The 11,560-nt window shown below is 35.4% G+C and overlaps 2 protein-coding genes across 6 annotated transcripts in view; one reads left to right on the plus strand and one right to left on the minus strand.

Annotated features, from left to right (window-relative positions):
* Positions 1-4,639, plus strand: part of LOC107642275 (uncharacterized protein At1g04910) — a 5,102-nt gene extending 463 nt beyond the window's left edge. The window contains exons 2-10 of one of the 2 annotated variants that reach the window (XM_021122712.1): positions 1,185-1,248; positions 1,343-1,421; positions 1,533-1,606; positions 1,699-1,787; positions 1,886-2,089; positions 2,314-2,581; positions 2,983-3,210; positions 3,375-3,572; positions 4,085-4,639. In XM_021122712.1, the coding sequence (XP_020978371.1) occupies positions 1,185-1,248; positions 1,343-1,421; positions 1,533-1,606; positions 1,699-1,787; positions 1,886-2,089; positions 2,314-2,581; positions 2,983-3,210; positions 3,375-3,572; positions 4,085-4,297 (1,417 nt within the window). In that variant the 3' untranslated portion in view covers positions 4,298-4,639. The remainder of the gene's footprint in view (positions 1-1,184; positions 1,249-1,342; positions 1,422-1,532; positions 1,607-1,698; positions 1,788-1,885; positions 2,090-2,313; positions 2,582-2,982; positions 3,211-3,374; positions 3,573-4,084) is intronic. The other variant, XM_016345577.2, reaches the window with a different exon arrangement.
* Positions 5,618-11,349, minus strand: LOC107642274 (mechanosensitive ion channel protein 2, chloroplastic). Of its 4 annotated transcripts, none has more exons than XM_021122713.1 (15): positions 11,086-11,349; positions 10,744-10,916; positions 10,293-10,516; positions 10,139-10,198; positions 9,353-9,516; positions 9,116-9,239; positions 8,927-9,024; positions 8,712-8,825; positions 8,382-8,442; positions 7,752-7,901; positions 7,563-7,673; positions 7,257-7,424; positions 7,044-7,157; positions 6,727-6,783; positions 5,618-6,598 (listed from the first exon to the last, which is right to left on the minus strand). In XM_021122713.1, exons 3-15 carry the CDS (start codon positions 10,365-10,367, stop codon positions 5,816-5,818), a joined length of 2,079 nt encoding a protein of 692 aa, XP_020978372.1. In that variant the 5' UTR covers positions 10,368-10,516; positions 10,744-10,916; positions 11,086-11,349; the 3' UTR covers positions 5,618-5,815. The 4 variants fall into 4 exon arrangements, with proteins under 4 accessions (XP_020978372.1, XP_016201061.1, XP_016201058.1 ...); XM_016345575.2 differs by having other exon boundaries at positions 9,329-9,516; positions 11,086-11,348; XM_016345572.2 differs by lacking the exon at positions 10,744-10,916.

Consider the following 11,560-nt stretch of genomic DNA (forward strand, 5'->3'; position numbering starts at 1 on the left):
AGCTAGTTAGCTTCATTTCACTTTTGTTTCTTATCTTTGATTTTTATTGTATAGTTTTAATTTTTTTTTTCCGGTGGAACAGGTAGATTAGCGTTATAATTTTCTTTTGGTTATGCTATTTTTCTTTCTCAAGATTTTTATTACCGTTATATACTTTTTTTTTTACTGGAAGATTCTGTGATGTTATTGTTATTATTATTATTATTGGTTTTCAGTTGTTGATAACTGTCGGTGTAACTTGAGTTGCGCAAGAGTAAAGTTTCATTTTGGGGATTGAAGTTCAGTCACTTTTTATGTGTGTCTAACTGTCTATTGTTCTTAATTTGTTATTTGTTATTTTTAGCCAATTGATGAGGCCATTAATTATGGTTTTTTGGTTGTTACAAAATTGGAGCAAATCACGGCTCCTTGGTTAGCTTCTTTTTTGTTTTTTATTTTTTGGACATGTATTGTTTGCCAAGTGTCTGTAATTTTTTTCTAGCAAAAAAGAAAGGAGGAAATCCAAATTGAAAAACCCGGAAAAAAAGAGAGAAAGAAACGATATAGCTAAGTATCATTTAGCTTAAGTTCTGATATTTGGACAGAAATGATGATAGTGGGGTAGTAGAGATGTATCTTCTTGTCTCAAGATGATTTTACAGAGACACTAGATACACGATCCTATTTGGTAAAGTAGACATATAGAACTTGGCAAAATGCTTCTATGGCGGAGACAAAATTTTTATCTATCTGTGTTTCTCCATATTTACTTGCCAAACACGTCTATTGTACCCCTCCTTTTTTGAGTTCCAAAAATTAGCTTAAAAGTGTCTATTGACAGAAATATTTTGAAGTTATTTTGGTCTTTATCCCTTCTCCAAATATGATTGTGCACAGCAATGAGGAATGGAGGCTCTACTGGTTTTCAGTATACAACATTAATAGTGTTTATTGACTTTTAAGCCCTATGAGTGACTTAACATGAATAAGGTGTCAAGAAGGGTGGATTGTTTGCACTTTACTCTCATGATTATTGAACAAATATTTTTCCGTTCATGATTATTTTCATCACTAGTGTGATCATCATGTCAGAGGAACATTGTTGACTTCATGCTTTCACTGTGCCTAGTTTTTTCTTTGGTTTGCGTATATCATTAATAATTAGATTATCTGATTGCCTTCTAACTGCAACCTTGCTTCATGTAGGTCTATAATCCTATAAAACCTAGGCATTCGCGTCTTCTGAAGAGTGCTGTGCAACGTGAAACAGTAAGAGTTAATTGAGCAACAAATACATTTTCAAATGATTCTAACTGGATTATGTTATTGAAACATCTGTACTTGTTCTTTTCTCTCTGAATAGCCAACATCACAACTTTCTGAACTTTGGGCACCTTTGGAAAACCAAGGATGGAAACCTTTTGTTGAATCTACAAAGCCAAGTAAGAGAAATTAGAATAAATTATTTTGTTGTTTGTTGCAAGTTTGAGAACATTGGATATGTCTACTAGTTTGTTTAATCTTTTTGTGACCGGCTTTTGTATCGATTGAAGCAGCATTACCAGAAAAATCTGAGGGATATATCCAAGTATTTCTTGATGGCGGTTTGAACCAGCAGAGGATGGGGGTGGGTATTTAAAGTTTATTAACTACATCAGAAGCATTATCGTTTGTATGCATAATGTTAGTTGTGCTAAGTATTCATTTATTTTTATGTAGATATGCGATGCAGTTGCTGTTGCAAAGATACTGAATGCAACTCTTGTGATCCCATACCTTGAAGTAAATCCTGTTTGGCGAGATTCCAGGTAAGTTTCGGACACCATAATTGCAATTTGTGCAATCTTTTTAACGCTATGGATTTTGCATGACGTGTAGCATTGAGGTTGCTTATTTTTCTCTGCAGCTCCTTCTCTGATATATTTGATGTGGATCACTTCATTGATGTATTGAAGGATGATATTTCCATAGTTAAAGAGCTCCCTGATGAGTACTCCTGGAGCACAAGGGAGTACTATTCCATCGCCATTCGAGAAACCAGAATCAAGGCTGCACCCGTGCATGCATCAGCCCACTGGTATCTCGAAAATGTTTTACCTGTTCTGCAGAGGTTTGTAACCACCTTAATCTGTTACTTTAATGCTAATTGTACACCTTGAATGTTCTGTATCAATTCTTTCATGCACATGTGATGCAATCATTATGGTATTTACCTCTTCTTGAAAATGTATTGATCCTTACTTAATGTTAGAGAAGTTTTCCATTTCTTGATGCCATTATTCTATATTCTTTTTCAAATAATTTCTAATTCTTTGTATGCATTATTTCGTGCAGCTATGGTATTGCTGCAATCTCTCCATTTTCTCACCGTCTGAGTTATGACAACTTACCTATGGATATCCAGCACCTGCGCTGTAAAGTCAACTTTCAGGCTTTAATCTTTGTTCCGCATATTAGAACACTCGGAGATGCCCTTGTAAACCGTCTGCGATATCCTCAACAAGCTGATGGAGAAATGAGCCCCAACTACATCAGAGAAGTCACTGGTGCTGGTGATAGTAACGCAGGGAAATTTGTTGTTCTTCACCTTCGTTTTGATAAGGTATTTCACTTTTTCATTTATTGATAATCTTAAAAATCTATACGAGATTGTAATATGTGTCTCTATTTATTTTTTCTTTTATTTTGGTGGTACGACTATCTATTCATTATGAGAGTGCTTGAGTTGCATCCATTTGGTGGCACCTTATAATGCAAACATTGCTTATCATGGAAGAGGTAAATATTAAATTAAGAGGTAAATATGTCCAGATCATTAATTGTCTTATACACAAGTTAAAATCTAAATTAGCACACCTATGAGAATTTTGTAGTTCAGGTGCGCTTGGGTGGTTCCTTCACTATGTATCTCTTTTTTCGTTTGTTACAGTGGATTTGTTTGTAAACTTGAAGTTTAGCTATGTAATATATATACATTGTTTTCTGGTTCTCTTTTTTCGGCAGGATATGGCAGCTCATTCAGCCTGTGATTTTGGTGGCGGAAAAGCTGAAAAGTTGGCCCTTGCAAAGTATAGACAGGTCATGTGGCAAGGAAGGGTGGTTAATTCCCAATTTACTGACGAGGAGTTGAGGGGTCAGGGTCGCTGCCCGATGACTCCAGAAGAGATTGGTTTACTACTAGCAGCTCTGGGATTCGACAACAGCACTCGTGTCTATCTTGCCTCGCACAAGGTTTTTTAATCATGTTGCTTCTTAGTTTGATGCTTGAAAGACTTGTCTGCTGCTTCTTAGTTTGACACTTGAAAGACTTGTCTGCAAGTGATTGTCATCTTCTATAATTAGGAAGGTGATTCCATTTTCATCGATTTTAAGAAATAGTAGTGATGATTTTCCAGGTTTATGGTGGAGAAGCAAGGATTTCAACTTTGAGGCAATTGTTTCCACTGATGGAAGACAAGAAGAGCCTTACTTCACCTGAGGAGAGGACCCTGATAAAGGGAAAAGCTTCTGTATTAGCTGCACTTGATTACTATATCGGCGTGCACAGTGACATTTTCATTTCCGCTTCTCCAGGAAATATGCACAATGCAATGGTGAGTTGCACTATTTTTATGTTTACCTACATTATTTTTCAATTTATGTTCTATCATATGTCTTGAAGTCTCTTCAATGCTATGCTATTTCTTCCAACCTAACTAGTATTGAATAATAATGATGGAATGATATATATACATCATGTGGGCCTAGTGAAAGTTTGAAGGGTCATATCATAATGAAGTTCCCTGTTGGCCAAGGCAAAGAATTGAAATATCTTGATTTCTTAAAAATAAACATTAAGGAAATTTCAATTATTCCATCCTCCTTAACAATTATTGAATTGGACAAACTGCTACATTACAAAATCAATGTATTTGGATACAATTTCAGATACATTTATTTGAGAATTCGGAGTAACTTTTGTTCTGAAATTTAAAATTAAATGTCATCACTTGGTACTTGGTATGAATAAATAGCAATGCTGTCTATCTAAAGACAGTGGCTATCTAAAGACAGTGGAATTGAATTGGATCATAACTAATGATCAATATTTTGGATGATGATATAGGTTGGACATAGAACCTATTTGAACCTAAAGACCATAAGGCCAAACATGGCATTGATGGGGCAGCTTTTCCTCAATAAAACCATGGAATGGCCAGAATTTCAGCAATCAGTGATTGAAGGTCACGAAAATAGACAAGGGCAACTCAGGCTAAGAAGGCCAAAACAGTCAATATACACATACCCTGCACCAGATTGCATGTGCCAAGCTCAGTAGTAGTAGTATATATATATATATAATAGTTAATATTACTATAATTACCATAAATATTGTTCACGGATGAGTAGTCACTAGCCACTAGCCAGTGTATTTTTATATAGGTTTTCAGTGTCCCTATTATTTGACATTTTGTATCTGGTGAAATAAAAGCATGTCCACCCTCTCTCCTCTCTTCCTCTCTCTCCTATTCATGAGTTTGTTACCATGTTCTTGGTAAGAGTGCTTGATAGTTGTATTTGTGTGAGTTATGTACTTTTGAGATGATAGCATTCTTAGCAAGAGCAATATTTATATTGTTGTTTATGATTCAATAACATGATCCATATTGTTGTTGACAAATGAGTTCCCCTGAATTAGATTGTTCTTCAGCTATGGTAATTTCATTCAATTAAAACTAAAAGAAGAGGTCTACAAGAAATATGGTCAAATTGTCAATTGTAAATTGGCATCAATCCATTAATGTGGCAGATGGAAAATAAAGATTAGAACATGAGATACATGAAGACAGATTGGTTTGTATCATTGCAGAGGGGAATATGACAGTGATCTCTTTCTATACACTATGATAGCTGTAAAGTTGCTGTGTCCCCATCTTTGACTAATACAACATTCACAGATAAATTGGAGGGACCTCCTAATTGCAATATTCGGTGAACATGAATGAATCATATAATATATTTGATCACCAATATGTATGTCTTTTCATATTCTATTGAGTCATAACACCACAGAAATTAAGTATATGATAATAAAAAATGTTCTTGCTAGTTCTCACTTGATGCACTTCCGGAAATGACCGTTTGTGCAATATGTAGCGAAGAAATTGTGTTTATAATTCAATGTATGATGATCACTAAATTTGTTGAGTTTTACCCCTAAACGGAAATACTTGTTAAGCATATCAAAATTGGTGTGTTCGTTTATATAAAGATGTTTGATTATGTGTGCTCATAAAATATGCATTAAGCAACTCCCAAGAAAGTCAATTTAATAGTAAGTGCAATTCCGTACCACACCCATGGACATGAAAATATTGAGATTTGAAAAGATTGATTGCATTCTTGAATTCTTCCATGGTCAATTAATTTATTTCTTCAGGCAATATAAAAAACATATCAAAGATGTCTCAAGTGTTCCATTAAGGACACTTTCTTCCATGGTCAGTTAATTTATTTCCTTAGGCAATCTTGCCAATTCGATAAAAATAGCTCATAATGCTCATTAGCTATTGTGAGCCATAAATTACATGAAAAGCTAGTGGTAACTAATTTGGGAGTACGTTATTTTTCAAAAGATTTTTCCTTTTTCTGATTTTTTTTTTGGTAAGAACATCTAACAGATAATCAAAGGGAAGGTGATGACGACATGTACATAGGTGGTTGTGGGGTGAGTTTCAGGTTCAAAAGTTGAGTGTTTACTAACACTAACCACACTCAGCCTTAAAACAAGGTGGTTAAAACTCATTGATCACAATGGATATTAGATAACTAGAAACCCCCCACTTGGGAAGTACAACTATACATTTTTCTTGTCATTTCCATCCCCGCCCTTTGGAGATCCATTTCCACCATGGGAAGCAGCCATTTCCTTTGCCTCTCTAGTTGCGGAAGTCTCAATACCCTCCTCAATAGGAAGGGTCCTCTTTGATCCCTCCAATGCAACACCAAGTACTATATTCTCTTCAAGAACAGGCCTTGATGCCGGAGAAAGGGCAGGAGGAGGTTGTGTAGCCAGTTTCCTTTCCCCTTGTTGCTTTGTTGGTGTATTCGTAGGAACTCCACTGGCTTTATCGACATTGCCTGTTCCCGAGGAGGAAACTACACTCTCGGATTCAATATTAGGTTTGATGTTTTTAACAGCCTGACCCTTGGAATCTGGTTTTATCGGCTTGTTCTCACCCACTTCAGGATCAGGCTTGGGTGTCAACACAGTCTTGGCATTTCCGTTTGTGTTAGAATTAGATGTAGCGACTTTGGCATCCGCCTCGGAGTCATCTTGTATTCCTGATGAACCAACCTTTGTTTCAAGTCTGGTTTGCGCAGTTGCCTTGTTATCTTGATCTCCAGCTGCTCGTGCTGATCGGACTTTTGCTTTATCATCTGCACTGATCTTGTTAGGTGATTCAATCATTAATAATGGACGGTTAGATACAGTTCCGGCACCACTAATTGGGGAATCTGAGTATGGTATGTTGTCCAATTCAGCATCACTGTATATTTTCTGCAGGGTGCGAACTGGTGTTGCAAGACGGGCTCTGTGATGACCAATAACTCTAAGAAGATCCAACAGTATAGCTTCCTAATCACAGAATTAAAAGTTGGAAGATCAACATTTTTTTCTTCTGGTAAATAGAAAATCAGTTAAATCCTAGAGCAATATCACGAAAATTAGACAGCACATTGTAGATAAACAAGGCATGTTATTACCTTAACACATAAATATTCTTCAAAATGTGAGGTCTTGACGAAACATGACACCAATATCTGAAAATCATGGAAAAAAGAGATGTATTATATCATTGAAAATAAATATCCTAGGCATCTGATCATAAAATGTTTACAATGTAATCTCAAACTAATCTTCTATATGAAGAAAACCAAAGCCAGAAAAATACACCAAAAACTGCAAAAATAAATTTTTGCAATAATTTTGTTTATGCTTAATGGTACCATGACTATAGTTAGCAATTTATTGGAAAACAGAAGAACCAATTTGCAATATAATTTAAGCACTTTATACAAACCAAAAGGGCCTGATTTTCAGGATTTATATTGTCAAGGAACACCCTCCTGTGCAACCTCTGCTGCTCAACTTGAGGATTTTTCGCTAGTACTTTTCGCATATCGGCAACAATATTCTGCAGAAGAACTAATCCATTTAGCACAGGGAGACATCACAAAATCCTATGTAGCAAAATAAAGCCAGTTGGATAGAAACTGCATTAACTACTGCTCACATTAATCTTTTTTACATCCAAATGACTAATGGCTAAATGGGTTTTGATTCGCCAATGTGTTTTCTGAGTGAGGTTTCGCACAACATTCACTGTGAATTTGTGGTTTGGAATGTGCACAGCTTCACCATCTTCACCTCTTACAATAGTAGGTGACCACCAGCCAACATGCTGCATAAACAGAAAACATCAGTGGCCAAAAGAGCCTCAAAGATATCCCGAAACACAAACAGTATACAATATTTTGTAATTTCCTTTTATATATATATTTACCACAGTCAATACTTAAGAATGTGTAATTTGACCCACCTCAACGGTACCAGAAACTTCATATCCTTCAATCTTCGTTTGAATCCACTCATTAATCACAAAAGGACGAGTTGCATGGATCATCGCACTTGAAAGGAAATTTGTAAATATCTAAAACACACAACATTTTATGTCAATGTGCGCCAAAATATAATGGAATCAAAAGATCAGAAGCACAACAGTTCCCACCTCACGACCGGCAAGAGTCAACAAAACTGTCCCAAGACCTCCAGCAGTAACCCATCTCTGTGTAGAGAAGCCTAGCAATTCCATGAACAGTGAAAAGGCTGCAATCCATACGGCCGAATAGACAGCTTTTCCCGCAAATTGGAATCCCATCTGGTAAAAACAGGAAATTTATTATATACACCAGAAATTGAGCCGCAACTAATGTGTTACTAATAATCAACAAATCACCACAATCTGGCTTTTTAGTTTTTAACAATCAACATCAACAAATTTAAGTTGCAAGCAGCCTAGTTTTCATTATCATATCATTTAAATACATGTACACAGGCAGAATGAATTCTTTTAACCAAACCAATTAACATAAAAAAGACATACTGGAATTGTGAATTGCTATCAATGTGTAAAACAAACTGAGAGAGAGCAAGGATGCTGAATGCTAAATATAATAGAACATGGTATAGCAGGGAAAACGACTTCCCCAACTATGGGAAACCAAGCTTCAACAGTCAGTATATTAAATTTACGAAGTTGACAGGTAATAATTGGAAACTAGATGGTAGTTTTTCCATTTTCAAACTTCAAACAAGACTAACATGGTAGTATCCTTCACAGGACACAAAGAATACATACATTTCTTGTCTCACTTGGATCAGTGCTCTCAGATAAGAATTTCTGCGTTTGCTGAATCACACTGCATATTGCACAATTAGTTTTATCAAAGCAAAACTTAGTAAACAGATTATTTTGAAAAAAAAATCACATTGAGGAACTCAAGCTGACAACAATGATATCTTGGAAAACATACAGTTTAATAGTCCAATAGAGAAAACCCCAATGGGCATAAGCAGTTAAGCAGAAGTTATTTCAACTGGAAGTGATTAGGTGCATTGTTAAGCGAATAGTGATCAAATTGTTCAGCAGTGTTAATAGATCATGACAAAAGCAAGGGAATCGGCATACCTTGATAAACAATAGGCAAAGGCCAGAACAGTTGACAATGATCTTACAAAATGCAGAAGCCGTTCCTTAATAACCTGGCTAGTTTCTGTAGGTAGAATTACTGGTTCCAATGCTCTGAAATTAAATAAATATTCACTATGCAGAAAATTGATGCATATAGAAAGATATAAAGTATTCATCTTCTGATAAATTTTAATGTGCCATAACAACGAAACCTGCAAAAGAGTATTGCTCCAGTCCATAAAAGTAATGGCCGAAGGTAAGAAGTTACTATATAATGTGTTTTACTTTTCTTCCAACTATTATCACTCCTCTGCAAAATAAAGTAAGCAAATTAGACTTGCATACTAATAGCCCTGAATCAGTTAATATAAACATGAAGAATAGAATAACTGCAGTGTAACCTGGAAAAGCAATTTCCTTATCTGACATGCTAATGGACCAACACCCCATGTTGCAAAAATGATAATGGCAACTGAAGGCATCAACTTTAATATTACAGGATTACTATGTATCTGATTAATAGACCTGCAGAAAAGAAGGGGGAAAAATTGTAATTGCAGACCAACACCAAAAGGAATAAGCTAATAAAAGAGAACTCAAATACATACACTTACTAGGCTAAAAACCACAAAATTTACCTTGCCAACAACGTAGCAGCCACCTTAACAACAGGTAGCTCACTTGGTTGGCTTGGTACTAGAAGAGAATGGCACGTAAATGGGCGAGACTTGTAAGATAATGTATATGTTGGCCTGTTAATGTGATGAAATTGTCGAATCCCCCAGCTATCCAGTTTCATGAACTAGAATAGAAGATTATCTCAGAGAACTCTCTAATGAATAGTAAATGCCAAACAATTTCATTAATGTTGAAAAGGAATCATTTTCATCTCATCATCTTTTTTAAACATTAAATCATAGGCAAATCCATGTAGACAAGAAGCATATTTTCCCTTGACAATGAGGACAAATTCTTACTTACTCCATGGAGAAAATCTTTTTTTCCTCCACACCATTCATCTACCTTTTATTCTTATTTCTCTTATTTTTTTTCTCTCTCTTACTTTTCAAATTTAATGAATAAGATCACACCATAGATTAAGAATTTATTAGTCATGGAATATATAAGAATGTCTCAAAAATGAGTCATTTCCTTAAGTCCAAAACATATCCATTAAATTTTATGTAACACAGATTCCACTGGTATTGAACCAGAAATTATTTTCCAAGAGAAAGAAATGATACAAGATAATAAATAAAGTAAAATCAAAAGTAAATAGTACTATTAAATCCATGATCACATGTTAAACAAAACGGCAGAGTATGTATGTCATAGTAAATTTTCATAACAATGCTATGCAAAAATTTTTCACATCAATTACACATTATCAGCAAGTTAACACAATAAATATTTTAAGAGCATACCGAAAGAGGATATGATGGGCCTGTATTCAGTAAATGTAGCTTGCTTCTTCCCACAACCAACTGTACACCATAAAGTGGTATCAAGGTGAGAGCAGAGGCAAAAACAATTAAGTGTACACAACAACCAAAAAGAAACGTAAGAGAATTCTTGTACCGGATGTTTATGGCGGCCTGGTTTCCTGCAAAGTCCCAGTCCATGGGTCAGCTGCAGAGAACCGGGAAGGGCCATTCTTGTATCAAAATGGATAGCCAAGAAGGCCTCACTAGTAACCAAAGATCAATGAAATTCAACTTCTATAGTATTGCTGACTTTGACACAATACGATACTGTCTCAAAACAGATAAAGTGGCGACTATGACAATCTGCTACTCAGCTTCCTGTAGTTAAACTGATATTAGTTGTGTGAGCAATGAAATATTAAGGATATTATATCAAATATTTAAATTTTCTGCGCATCAAATCCGATTTCTAGAATGACTAAAACCAGCTCTTGAAGGGAAACATCATAAAACCCATACAAGAAACCTACATCTCCTATTCCCTCTAAAATCTATTAGAGATTGAAGGGCAAAATTATTGGCCACAAATCAACCAATTCACTTACTCTTCAAATTCCTTTTCACTGCTTCCTTAGCATCACCATCTAACTAGGCACAATAGAGCCAAAACCCTAGCAGCTAAACATTTAAATACCACTGCTTTCTTAACCACCAAATGCAACAGTTTCATATACCCAATATATATGTGTTGGAAAAAGACAAATCCCCCTGTGTAAATCTATGTCAACAACAGCAGCATGAGAATCAAAAGTCAAAACCACCAAATTAGGGGATAAAACTATATACATGAAACTGCGAGCGTGCAATCAAACTTAAAAATTAAGTTGGGGATATTGAGATACATGTCAAAAAGATTCAAAATTTGGAAAGCTTGGATTATGGGCAACCTTTTGATGAAGAAGGAGAAGAAGCAGCAGAAGCAGCTAGGTCAGGTGACAGGGTTTATTCCGCTAAAAACTCGAAAAAGTGAGAATCTTTAGAACGATTTTGGTGTGGCTTCTTCTTCTTGTTCAGCTTCTACGAGGCGCAACGCAAGCGAAAGAAGTTATTTCATTTCTTCTTTGTTTTTGTCATCGGTGATTTTGGGTGGACCCGACCGAAAGTCTTCGTTTGTGTGCCAGAAGAATTGTTGCTTCTAGCCACCATTTCTGTTCCACGTGTCCTTCTCCAACAAGCACTCCTTCCCCACCAATGATTTTATCGTCTCTTTTTTGTTTGTTTTTGGAGGTTTGGAGCATGGAGTTTACCATTTTTAGGAGTTTATGAAAATATTTACAGATCACTTTTTTAAAAAAAGTATTTTTCAGAAAATTTGATAAAATAAGTCTCATATTTAAAATAACAACTATAATAAATTATAAA

This window comes from Arachis ipaensis, chromosome B05 (genome assembly GCF_000816755.2).
Source record: "Arachis ipaensis cultivar K30076 chromosome B05, Araip1.1, whole genome shotgun sequence".
Lineage (NCBI taxonomy): Eukaryota > Viridiplantae > Streptophyta > Magnoliopsida > Fabales > Fabaceae > Arachis > Arachis ipaensis.

Excerpts from the sequence above, each read along its gene's own strand:
- LOC107642274 (XM_016345572.2), bottom strand. The coding sequence starts at position 10,367 with ATGGCCCTTCCCGGTTCTCTGCAGCTGACCCATGGACTGGGACTTTGC. Across the intron at positions 9,517-10,138 it reads GCCCATCATATCCTCTTTCG|TTCATGAAACTGGATAGCTG; the intron begins GTATGCTCTTAA and ends CTTCTATTCTAG. Across the intron at positions 8,443-8,711 it reads TTTGCCTATTGTTTATCAAG|TGTGATTCAGCAAACGCAGA; the intron begins GTATGCCGATTC and ends TGCAATATGCAG.